The sequence below is a fragment of the Atractosteus spatula genome, chromosome 3 (assembly GCF_055471065.1).
Source record: "Atractosteus spatula isolate fAtrSpa1 chromosome 3, fAtrSpa1.hap1, whole genome shotgun sequence".
Taxonomy (NCBI): Eukaryota; Metazoa; Chordata; class Actinopteri; order Semionotiformes; family Lepisosteidae; genus Atractosteus; species Atractosteus spatula.
Genome location: NC_142708.1, coordinates 55,293,379 through 55,306,550, shown reverse-complemented (window position 1 = coordinate 55,306,550; position 13,172 = coordinate 55,293,379). Strand labels below are relative to the sequence as shown.

The 13,172-nt window shown below is 37.9% G+C and overlaps 1 protein-coding gene across 6 annotated transcripts in view; it reads right to left on the bottom strand.

Annotated features, from left to right (window-relative positions):
* The window catches only part of smarca2 (SWI/SNF related BAF chromatin remodeling complex subunit ATPase 2), a 49,124-nt gene extending 36,257 nt beyond the window's left edge, over positions 1-12,867 (bottom strand). For 4 of the 6 annotated variants that reach the window (XM_088912078.1, XM_088912080.1, XM_088912075.1 and 1 more), the window contains exons 1-14: positions 12,750-12,867; positions 9,390-9,638; positions 8,314-8,443; positions 7,304-7,633; positions 6,799-6,900; positions 4,901-5,147; positions 4,507-4,633; positions 3,845-4,018; positions 3,279-3,452; positions 2,393-2,563; positions 2,249-2,302; positions 1,902-2,032; positions 1,199-1,256; positions 824-924 (exon numbers count right to left, since the gene is read on the bottom strand). In XM_088912078.1, coding sequence (XP_088768204.1) covers positions 824-924; positions 1,199-1,256; positions 1,902-2,032; positions 2,249-2,302; positions 2,393-2,563; positions 3,279-3,452; positions 3,845-4,018; positions 4,507-4,633; positions 4,901-5,147; positions 6,799-6,900; positions 7,304-7,633; positions 8,314-8,443; positions 9,390-9,617 — 2,027 coding nt within the window. In that variant the 5' untranslated portion in view covers positions 9,618-9,638; positions 12,750-12,867. Of the gene's footprint in view, positions 1-823; positions 925-1,198; positions 1,257-1,901; positions 2,033-2,248; positions 2,303-2,392; positions 2,564-3,278; positions 3,453-3,844; positions 4,019-4,506; positions 4,634-4,900; positions 5,148-6,798; positions 6,901-7,303; positions 7,634-8,313; positions 8,444-9,389; positions 9,639-12,271; positions 12,294-12,396; positions 12,459-12,749 lie in introns of those variants that run through there. The other 2 variants (XM_088912076.1, XM_088912077.1) reach the window with 2 other exon arrangements.
* Positions 12,868-13,172: the final 305 nt, after the last annotated feature.

The window sequence follows — 13,172 nt, the reverse complement described above, 5'->3', positions numbered from 1 at the left end:
ACTTGAACCTTACACTTCAAACGGCTGTTCTACTATGACTACGGATATGTGTGCAGTTTAAAAATATATTATTTTATAAGGACTCTACTGTGAAAAGTTCAAATAAAAATATTTGTAAAATATTGTATATATATTTATATTGTACATTATTGAACATTTTATTATTTACTTTTTTATATAGGTGTTATTTAAAAAACATTAGTCACAGAATTTATATAAAACATATTTTAACTTCAGCTATGGCTTTTTAATTGTATTTTTTTTTAACTTTGTGGATTCCTGGAAACTTTGTGGATTCCTTTTTGACTTTGTGGAAAATTTACACCTCTATTAAAAATGGCAACTACAAACGCCAAAAGTTATAATCTGCAATTTGAAGATTTATCAAAATCTAGCTTCTTTTGTATGGCCTTTAAAACTTAATAAATCACCTTAAACCATAATACTGTATGTTTTGTTTAAACTACAATATGTAATCCAAATCAGTCTCTCACAGTAAATCCTCCTGTAAATGTTAAATATAAAGCCTTAATAAACTTAATGAAAAAGTTCCAAAGAAACCTACTGCTGGGAAGAAAGAAATACAACAATATAAGTCCAATAGGTGTTCTTGAAGCACACCGGCCTACAGTATAGTCTAAACATACTTTAGTTTGTGAATACTTTACCTGATGAAAACAATATTTACAAAACTGCAATATAATCACATTCTTATTATACAGTAACCATTTCTTAAAATAAAAACAAGTGAGTCAATGCCCTTGAGATTTAAGCTAAAATACTGTTGATAAAACACTGTTATGTAGTAACATTGGCTACATACTCAATTATGTGCTTTGCTGCCTTCTCAGACACCTCATCACTATTAGGATCAATAATCTTCTTTTCTTCAGATTCGGATTTAGACACCACCTCATCCTCATCCTGTATAGACACAAAACATGCATCTCTGATATCTGATATCCAATTTCATGCTCTGAAATTGAAATGTGTAGAAGCAAAGTTTTAAAAGGAAAGTTGGAGCAAAAAAAATATTGGGGACAAAACAAAAAACAAGTTTCCAAAGAGAGTATGTCAGAAAAAGACAGGTGTTTACATATGGGATGCTGGCTTAATGACCCCTTAGAATGCTGCTTAAGAAGTCACAGGCAAATGCTTAGTCCCTTCATTACAGAAATTCAGAACTGAAAAAACGTACCTCTTCTTCAAATTCTGATCCACTTTCTTCACTATCTGATCGAGGAGCAACTTCATACCTTAAAATTAAAATAAATAAATATATATATATTAAGAGTAAATGAAGATGAACTGTTAGGATTCCATCTATCTGGATTTATTTCCTCAATCTGGAAATACATACCGAAGGGTGTATTCTTTGCATTTGCAGTTTTTCCAAACACAGCTCTTAATTCTATTATATTTCATATAATATTTGTTTTTGCTCATTTTGACAAAAAGTAATTAGAATATGCACTGCGAGGCAAAAGTCTTAGACACAAGATGAATGCATATTAAAAACATCACCAGTTTACTCCACTTGTGTTTCCTACTTTTAACATTACTACCATATAATACTGTTATTATTAATATAGTTTAGTTGGTTGAGAAGAAACTTTCTACATTTAGTAATTCACATTTATCAGACTCCTAATAAACTAAAGGTAAAATTATACATTAAAAAAGAATGAAGAGTTAGTAAATAATCCATCATATTTCAAAATTTAAGTGACTCATTATTAAGTGTTTTTCATCACTGATCACGATGAAGAAATACACCAAGTAAAAAGTGAAGTAGATTATTTCAAAAAGCCATCAATTTTTTTTTACGGCAATGGAATTTATTTAATAATTTTATTTTGTTGTCAAAGAAAGATTTAATAACAAATTATGTAAATTCATACCCAGGGTTCATTTCAAGCCAGGCCTCCAGCTGACTGGACTTTGGTGCATCTGTTCCCTGTAGTACTTTACCAGTCTCAGTCTGAATGACTTTCACTGGAAGTTCGCTCATTTGACTGCTTTCATCGATTGGCTGTAGCACAAAAATAATTTAAGCACACTTTCATATACTGTATGTTTATATTTAGGACTAGTAAAAGTAAATGTTCTTGACTGAAAGTCCTAATTAGATCATAATTAATAATGTTCCGCTATATCACAGCTCTTGTTTTTCAAAAATGCACTGTTACTGAAAAATGATGCAGAATAATTTGGTTCTTCAGATGTATCAACAGAAAATGCTGCCTACCTCTCCATCAGGGCCCAGACTTGTTCCCATTTCGTCATCGTTTTCCTGTACTTTCTATGAATAAGGGAAATAAAAGTATAAAACTTTCCAAAAAATGTTAATTGCACTTTTATGGACTTTTGCATGATGAGTCATGTTACTGACCTTCTTCTTTCTTCTCTTCTTCTTCTTCTCCTTGGCAGCCTGGGCTGCTTTGTGCTCATAGACAAGGTCAGTCAGATTAGCGACATATTCGTCAGTCTGCTGCAGTAAGTACGCCAACCGCTTATCTTTTTTCTGGTCAATCAGCTTACGATATCCTTCTTCATCTTCTGCCTGAAAGGGAAAAGCAAGCAAGAAAGGTAAAAAGAGGTTCACGGCCACACTCTTATAAAGTTAAATAAATCCTGCATGAGCAATATAAGTAGACATATTGATTTCTCATGATACTAACACAAATATGTAATGTTAAATCACTCAGTACTGAGTTTGACACAAACACAACATTTCCTTTGCTGTGAAGTCAAAAAGAACACTTTAAACAATGAGTAATTTAAATGCAGGGAGTCTCTAGTAAACGTCAGGGTTACGGAAGATAAAGTTGCAACATATACAGTAGCTTAATGACAGATACAGGGGACTTTTTTAGAACAATGTAAATATATGGGTGGTTAGGAACTGTAAAGGTGTATACTGCCCAAGTGACTTAAAGCAGGGAAGTTCTTCCCAAGAGAATGAATGGAATAGAGTAGGGTTAAGGACCATAAATGAGATAAGTTTTATTTGTAACTGCCCAAATACAGTACAGTCCATCACTTATAGTTACAGTTACACTTATAAACATTTTTATTCTAACCTATCACTCACTTTTAACTTGACTTACCAATCATTTTAAAATAAAATCATTTTTGTAGCATTTTAAAGAAACATCTTGACCAAATACTAGTTTGCATGATTTTACACTGAGAAGTGTATGAGTTGTGCTTGATTATTAATGTGCTGAATTTCTCATGAAGTAACTTCAGGTGTTTTCATACAAATGAGCACATACCATCAGTCTTCTCATTCTCTCTTTCTCAATTCTTTCCGTTTCCTTCTTCTGCTCCCTCTCAGTGTTAGTGTGCCAGGTGGCAATGGCTTTAGAAAGTTTCTGAATTTTGCCAGTAATTGACCGGTGATATTCTTTGAAGTCTTTCGCATGTTGAAGTATACTGTTTAAGTACTCCTAAAATGAGAATTTGAAGAAGCAGTGAGTGGAAGCTACAATCAGAGCTCATACGATTTCTATTTATTCATTTCACTTTTCTTCCCATTACCCCAAGCAACACTGAAACCAAGAGTTGACAAAATACAGGCTGAAACAGATTAAGATCAAGGAGCTTAATGAGCCATATTATCACTTTGCAAATGTATTAATTAATTGATCAACACACAATCATTCTGATGAATGTATCTGATATTTAATAGGCTGGTCCATTTAGTCACTAAACAGGTGCTAGTTTTTGACAAAATATGTAAATTAACATTGACTTTTTGGTGACCACCACCAAATAACAATAAGCCTAAGCTGATTCTAGTTTCTTTAAAGATAATTATAGTACTTTATTACTGGTCTACCTGGTGTTTCTGTCGGCGCTTCCTTTCTTGCTCAATCTTCTGTTGCTTCTCTAGTTTTTCAGTCATTCGCGCCTCCCTGAGAGTCTGCCGTTTGCTGCGCTTGTAGGCCTTTGAGTTCAGGGCTGTCTCCAGGGTTGTATCGCGACGCATGCAGGCCACCACTTCCTGCCTCAGCTGTTAACACAGACGCACTCAGGATGACCAGGAGCGATATAAGCGCAGTTACACTACCAACTTTCGTTTATAATATTATCCAGGTTTTGATATTGTTTAACTTTTTTTAAAGTTTATTATATTTCTTTGGACACAAAGAACGGGCACAAACCACTGAGGAAGAGTAGGGTCACCTTTGGGGAAAATGACATGGAAACAGACATTTTCTCTAATGTTCATACATCAATGAATTATTCATTTTAAAATTTTTTGCAATACAGTATGAAAAATCAAAGATCATGTTCTCCCTTTGAACAATGCTCCCGTTTTCTTTAGCTGGCAAAAAAGGCCACCAATATTGAAAACATAACTCATGGCTTAAGATGCTTAAAGACATCCGGAAAAGACGTTGTGCATTTCTCCACTGGATTAACAAAACATTTGCAACACATTCTTTACACATGCAAAGAGTGGATGTGTTAATAAAGCAGAAAGACAAAAGCTAGTACCTGGCGCTGGAAATTGAGAAGCCTTAAGGCCTTTAACTCCACAGTAGCTTTTGTTCTCAGATCAGGTGGCAAAGAACCAGGCAAATTCTCAAGTTCCTGGATTCTGTGAGCAATCCTTGCCTGCAGCCTTTGGACAAAGAGAAAAAATAAAATAAGACTAGGTCAACACTGAACTGTTACAAACCTATGTGAATGCTGATGCAATCAAATCTATATTATACAGTGGGACTATTGTAAATGTCCAATTCATGCCTTGGGGCTACCATCAGTGCTGTACATTTGGGAGGGAGGGGATGCTGTTGTGTTACACTATTTTGTTCTTACTTGATTCTGTTTAAAAAAATAAAATTAAATCTGTTTCACAGAAAAAAAAAACTGTTAAGCACTAGATTACCTGTACTCTCTCTCTTGGAGAATTTCCACTGGGTCCAGTCCCTGTGGTTTCTGAATAGGAGTTATGCGGTTCTGTTTTTGCTGCAGTTGAATGATGGGAGAAGGCTGGCCTGGAGGCTGCTGGGCCACAGAGGAACTGGGTACAGATGCTGCAGAGGTTGGTACCTGAGGTGGAGCAGGTGAAGGTCTCCCACTTGTAGTTGGTACTGGTAGTTTCTGAGGGGTACTTGGGGTTTCTGAATTCTGGCCTGAAAAAAAGGGAAATCCCTAATACCCACTACAACACTTTTTACTTTCAATTTTTTTATCTGACCGCATTTATACTAACAGTTTTCAGGAATGTACCTTCACTGGTATGCAGGATAAACCATTCTGTGTCATGCTCATAAATATTTTTTTATCTGTAAAATATTAAATATTTTTAAAAACTTGTAAGAAAGGTTATGCATAAAATCTATATACAGTAATACCTCATTGAACAACCTTAATTCTTTCCTTGAAAACTGCTCATATACTGAAAACTCAGTTTTTATAATAGAAACTGAATTCCCCTTTGTTCCCATGTTAAAATCTCTGATTGGTTCCAGAACTCAAAAATGGTCCCTCTTACACCCACACTTCACCTTAATACACCACAGAATAAATCCTGAAAACAATAACAATAATCCTGATTAATCAAGTAACATGCTTAAAGCCATTAGCCGATACATAAACAATGGATAGGAAAACAATAACACACTTGCTCATTTATGGTGCAGTACAGTCGATACATCATTATAGCCGTTAGAAAATGCATAAACATTAGGTACTATCGAGTACTATATGCACTTAACACACACAAGCCTTTTTAACATAAAAGGTTAAAATGTAGTAAAAATAAAAAAGTAAATTCCTGAAAAAACATCATAATAGGGGCGGAACGGTGGCACTGTGGCTCAGGATCTGTGCCTGTGGCTGGAAGGTTGCCGGTTCAAATCCCACGGCTGGCAGAAGAATTCTACAACCTGTTGGGCTCCTGAGCAAGGCCCTTAACCCCAACTGCTCCAGGGGAGCTGTACAATGGCTGACCCTGCACTCTGACCCCAAACTTATCTCCCTGTCTGTGTGTCTGTGTCTCATGGAGTGCAAGCTGGGGTATGCGAAAAGACAAATTCCTAATGCAAGAAATTGTATATGGCTAATAAAGTGATCTTAAATCTTAAATAATTCAAACATCATAACATCACCAAAAAGATGAGAGAAAACATGATGCCTTACAAGAGCCCAGCTCTTAAGAGTGAATATACACTTGTTAATTGAAAAAAAACAGGTAGGAATTACATCTCATATAAACAAAATCTCGTATAGTAATTGCTCATTAGAGAGGGATTAAAGCATACCAATGGTTCCTTTAAAAACTTGCATTGCCTCTTTATTTCCAAAACTCGCCATTAAATAGTGTTAAGGAAACAGTGCTAAAACAAGCTCAGACCTACATTTTTTCTTCTCCATTTTTTAAGGTTTAAGCTAGTGGTTTGTTGGCCCATAAACATTCAATTGACCTTGGGTGAGTAAATTTCCTTTTTGTGAATGGAAATAAAGCTACAGTAATGCAAAATCAAAAAGCTTTGAAAACGTCTTACAACGTTTTAGAATATTTCTCACACTCAGTTAATAATAAGAGGAAAAGTACTGACCCAAAGTCAACTGGATGGCCCAGGATGACAAAAGCAAGCCAGTTAAAAGATTTATGATAATTCTCATTCTCTCAGATTGTTTTATTATAATTGCAATAACAGAAGAGATTTTAAAATAAAAACACTCTCTGAAACTTTCAAAAGGTAAGTACCAACAGCTGGATCATATGCAGAGACAGAGTTCAAAGGTCTGAAATTTAGCAAACATGTTACACAGAGATACCTTCAGTCCAAGGCTTGGGACCCACACTAGAGGCGTGTCCCTGCATTCCTGGGCTAGGAGACGGTCCTGCTGGAGGTCCACCCATTGGATGTGCTGGCATACCTAAATTATCATGAAGATGAATGATGAAGGAGAGTGAACACAGCGAGGAAAACAAATATGTAAATCCAGTACATGCCACTATTTCTATGATTTTCTTTACAAGGAATTTGTTACCTTAATATTATTTTAAGAAACAATGTTCTTAAAAAACATAACATAAATGTTATGAAAAACAGGAAAAAGCCCCGTGTGATCTTTACCACTCTTACATTCCCAAAACAAAACTTCTTTCAGCTTCTGAGATCTGTCAAGATCAGGCTTCATGATGTTATAACTTCTAACAGGATTTCATACACCTTCTTCTCTGTGGCAGTAGAGGATACCCATAGATATCGTCCTTCTCGGGGAGAAGATAACACGTCTAACACCTAGTTCTCGATTAATGATCAGTTCCAACACTTACCAGGGGGTCTGTTGTAAGGCGTGGTTACAGGCTGCTGCTGCATTGCTGGGAGACTTCTCTTCCCTTGTACAGCTAGCTGCAGATTTTCTGGTAAAGGCTGACCTCTGCCCAGGATCTTGTAGGCCAGGATCTGAGCTCGAAGCTGCTGCAGCTGGACTGGACTGAAAGGAGAGGGGCCGCGCCCCTGCTGGCTCATGGCCTGGGGGTCTACAGGCATCAACGGACCCGACTGAGCCGGCGGCATCTGAGGTGGTGTCGGACCCCCTCCTGACATTGGGCTGGAGGCATGTTCTGGAACTCCCATGGGTGACGGGTGAGGGGACAAATAACCTGCACAAACATTCAAGCATACAACATGAAAGAGTTTTTCTTTCCATCTAGGACAGTCTTTTTCAAACTGGGGGGTCCCAATCCAAACAGCGGTTGCAAAGAGGGTCATTTGCAAGGCTACAAGAAATATTACTCTTTAAATTCTAAGAGGACATTTAAAATATACACTGTCCTTTAATGTCTTAAATAAAAGCATTACATTTGTAAAATCAATGGAGCATTTTGTTGTGTCATGAAGAGAGAAGCTGAAATCAACAAAGATGGTGAAGACCAGGATTTGGGGACGTTAAAACAGAAGAAAATATTGATGTTTTCATTTGATTTTTTTTCTAAACTGCTGCGGAGAACTATCAATAGTCTAAGGGTGTTTGTGTAGCAATACTATGGACAATAACCATATAAACATGTTTTATTACAAAAGCTAAACTTACAAACAAAAACACCCTATTTATATGCAGAAAGGTTGGTAGATGGTTTTATATAAATACCATGAACTTCATCAACAAAACACTGTTGCATTTAAACAGGCAACAATGGCATTTAAACTTTGATTAAAACAGAAAATCAGATTCATAGTTAACAATATCTCCACATAATTTTCCTTATTACTTATATAAGCATAGACACAGAACCCAGCAATTCCTCAGAACACACACAAGATTAATGACAGCTGGAGATACCTTGGCTATGCTGATCCATAGGACTCTGTGGTGGGCCCATTCCAGCATGGAGTGACCTCATTCCCATGCCCTTCATCTGGCCAAAATGCATCTCATCCCCCATTCCTTTGTCATGCATACCTTCCATGGGCTGACATAACATGAGTGAAAGAAAATGAAATTGAAAACACAGACCCAAGACAAACCATGCCTAAACATGATTTTGTCAATAACATCCATAATCATTATTCGTTATAGTTTTTAGGATACCGGTACGGAATTAGAATCAAGGATCCAAGGAAAAAATCTGTTAACAACCAGTACGAAAATCACTTGGATATTTTAAGCATCCTAGTTGAGCGGTAGCATGGTGGCTCGGGATCTGTGCCTGTGGCTGGAAGGTTGCCAGTTCAAATCCCTTGGCCGGCAGAGGAATCCTACTCTGTTGGGCCCCTGAGCAAGGCCCTTAACCCCAACTGCTCCAGGGGCACCGTACAAATGGCTGACCCTGCGCTCTGACCCCAAGCTTCTTTCTCCCCGTCTGTGTGCCTCTGTGTCTCATGGAGAGCAAGCTGGGGTATGCGGGGAAAAAAAAACTCCTAATGCAAGAAATTTAATATGGCTAATAAAGAGATCTTAGTTTTCAGCTTGTAAATATTGTTGTACAACAATAGAAATCGTTTTGAGTTACTTTTTGACCCAAGGAAGCCTTTCTTCAGTATGTGTGCACTTCTTACAATTTTTACATAAAAACCAAATATTCAAGACATAAAGGCATAACATAGAAGCATACTTGAATCAGAAACTTTGCCCCAAAATGTAGGCAAAAACAGCCCATTGCATTTTGAGCAAGAATTTACATTTTCATTTAAATTTGTAAATTACGCTGAACCTTTATTCTCAAAGGATTTCCCCTAAATTGGCACCATAACGTTGACCACTAAGGTATAGATGCACCCAACAGAATTGTTATTTCGTGCTCATCTCAAAAGAGGCATCACCCCATCTTTTGTCTTTTTTGCTAAATCATATCATGTTTTGGTCACTTGTTGCAATCACATACACAGCCCCCCCCCATTCTTCCGTCTCTTTAATACCTTGTGCATCTGGTGCATGCTGTCCTGCGGGTAATCCCCAGCCCCCTGTCCCGGCAGGCTGTGTGGGACGCTGGGTGGGCCGGGACTGGGTCCCATCATGCTGTGGACCGAGCCAGGTGAGGGACCTGGTCCAGGACTGGGCCCCAGAATGGGGCCAGGGGACGGGCCTGGTCCAGGCGAGGGGCCGGGGTGAGGCATCCCGCCTGTGGGGTCTGTTGGTGTGGACATGTGTTCAGATGCCACTCGCACCTCGAGGGAAGAAATAACAGACCAAATAAGCAGTCGGAAAAAATCCTACAACAACATAAGAACACAAATGAAAGGAGGACACTCAACCCTTCTGGCTCATGTGCCTGTTAGCAGCTAATTAATCCTAGGATGTCATTTTGCCAGTTCTTCACATAAGTCAGGGTATCTGCCTCAACAATATGGCTGGGTAGCTTGTTCCAGGTTCCCACAACTGTGGCTTTCCAACACCTACTGAGGCGCCATATGTCCGTCGTAAATATACTCTTCAAATGAAAATCAGAAAACATTTTTTTTTTGTTTTATCAGGTCCTCCTACATCTTTACAGTGGGTATTCAGTAATATTACAATTGGGGGGTGTACAAATACAAACTGAAGCAACTGTATAATAAAGCACAAAAGTTAAATGGTCCAAGTATAAAAAATAATAAAGGAGAAATGATCATCAATGGTCCTCTCATGACATTTAGCGTCTAGATGTAAAATTCATATATGTAACTAGTATAACTACAACACAAAAATTAACACAGTTATGTACATCAAGAAGCCAAGAAATATTGTCACAACTTACTTATTAATGCATTAAAAAAACCTTAACAGCATCTGCGTACAAGTTGTTTTTTGCAGTATCTTAACATGCTACAGCACAGCATTAACAGCACGAAAACTGACAGGAAATGTGACCACAATGAACACAAAATCAAAAGTCATCCAAATTCAAAAAGACTGGAATTTGGTTGGATTTATCCAGCCTAAATCCAGCCATATACCAGTCTCTGAATATAGTAGAGAAAAACCTTAACATGCATGAAACATTGCATGCTGTTACTTAGAATAACGCATTTACTTATTAATATTAGAATAAAAACTGTTATGACACATAAAATGCACACTACTCTGTTATATGACCATCTATATAATTTAAAACAAATGCAACTGGAAACCGGTTTCATTCTACACCAACATCCAGTACAGGTCATCAGAAGTATCGGCAGGTCTACATTCTGACTGAGAATTAAACCAGCTGATTACTGGCTTAACTGGACCAATTCAACAGTTTCTCCTGCTCTTCAGGGGATGCTGCTGCTTTAAAAAAAACCTTGAAAACCTGTAGACACACTAACCCTCCAGCAACTGGGCCCCTGCTCTATAGCAAATGGTTCTGAGTCCTGGTCCTGTGGTATCCCTTTCTCTGTAGGTTTCTGTTCCCTCTTAGACCTTACCGACTTGTTACAGGTGCCTGTAACTAATCTGCTTTTCTACTCTAGACTTTTTTTCTGCACTCAGGCTGTCTTTTCAAAAAATACCCCAGTTAATGTGCATTAATCATGCGGAAATGCCTTCCACATACAGAACTTCATGTAGCCTCTCCTCAACTTGCCTGTTAAGCAATTACTCTCTTTATTTCTGACTAAACAGCTCTTAATGTTACTGTATCACACAATTCCCACAGTATGTGTTTTCCCTTCTGTTTAAATCCAATGGCTTATATTTCAGATAACGGACCTGAAAGGGGACAGTGCTAAAACTCACTAATTAGGACAGGGCTCGTGCTAATTACAAATCTCAGCTATTTAAGAGCTGAAAGCAAATTTTTAAAAAAGACCTCAAACAGAAAAATTAAATTAAATAACCTGTTATTATTAACCTAGCTTAAGCAAAACCAGATAACACAGGGGTTACTCAGGATGAAGCTTGAAAACCGCTGTACTAGGTTTTGTTTTTAAACTAAGGCCTGACTTCAGAAAAAAAGTCTTCAAGCAGAGCAATTCTGATGACAATTAGCACTGGTAATTACCAGCCCAGCTGGAGCTGGAGCTGGAGTCGGCAAACACACAGGTTTTCCAGTACCAGGACTGATAACCAGAGTTTTACAGATGCCAATTTTAATTCTTATCTTCGAACGCCCTGGATAAATTTTCATTAATGCGGTTTTGTTTTTGATAGCAGAGAGTGGGACCGTCAGGTTTACACCAAAGCCATCACCCAGAGGTCATACGCCACCCGTGTACCACAGAGATGGGAAGCGTGCTCTGATTTACATGACAATAAGCTATTCATGTGGACAAGTGAGTGTCACGCCTCTTCTCCAACCCAGCAAGCTTGATAGCGAAATAGTGCCCTTTTAGGCGTACAGCTGAACATGTCAATCCAAGCGTAAACAGGTAAAGGAAACATTTAAACAATAACACGTTTATCGTGAAACTTGGCAGCTGTCCAACTGATTGCATTGATCCCACGGAACAAACGCCGAATAAGCCACGTTAACTCTCAATATACATTAGTTTTTCCATATACTACGTTTTGTGATTATTTGCCGTTAATACCTGTTTGTATTTTTCTTTCACTAGTTTACAACCCTAACTGTTGCTTTGGCTGCGTTTACGAACTATACAGGAAATCATTTATTTCCAATAGATATATTTTAATTTTCAAGAAAAGAATAACGTAAAATACGCTGTCCCATTCTTTCATTTCTGTTCGACTGATTGACAGTGGCGGAACACACTCCAGCACGCCGTGATGAAGACGATCAACATGTCTGTTATTTCCACTTCCTGACTAAGCTAAGTACATTAAAAAATACACTTTGTTCGCAGGCCTCGACTTTTCATTTCTGACAAACTTCGCTTACAAACTTGACCACCGTCCCGTCAAAAGCAACGCGATGATCCTGCTTCGACGATCGCCATTACAAGACTGTTTAAAAGACAAATAAGTGTTTCACACACGTACAGTACTGCCTTTTTTTCTAAATACCTGTTATTTTGGAAAAGCCGCTGAGCGGATCATGGCTTCCCATGACTGTACTGCCCGAGTTAGACTTCCGCAGCGCTTCTGCTAACTACCTCCTCTAAATAAAAGAAAAGTTCGTACGCTTAGGGTCACTACCGATTTACTAACATACTGTACGTGTTACGGAAAACAAACAACTTTTACATTTCTTTCAGAAGCCGGTCAACATGCTGTCAACTTCGCAGAAAAATCAATAATAAGTTCGGAAAAGCTACTTCTTGTCACCCGTCGCTCTTACGCAAAATAACACATTACTTACACGTACAAAAGACTGTAATAATGGACAACCAAGTACAAAAAAGATCAAGTCAATTTACCTTAAGGAAGTAGAAACAAACTACGAATCAAAATAAATTCAGGTTTAGAAAGGTATGTCCACATTGACTACCATTAAAATTTCCCCTCCCCCTCTCGTTTGCTGACAACCTTGGGTTGAGATTTTCCAATTAGGGGTTTTCTGATTGGTTATTACGACAGGAAGTACCGCTTACCTCGGCGAAGGATTGGTGCAATCGACCATCAATAATGTCTTTTAGCAGTTGGGAGAGTGAAGCCCCTTTCCACAGCAGTGGAGATTACAGAAAATACTGGAACATCCATCTATTGAGCCTCGGAAAGGGAGGGAGGTGGAATGTACAGTATTCAATAGTTTTCAAGTACTAAGAAACGTGTAGTTGAGTTATTGACAGATTGAACTGAGAAAGTGGTAGCGTAAACGCAATATGAAAGTGTCATTTACC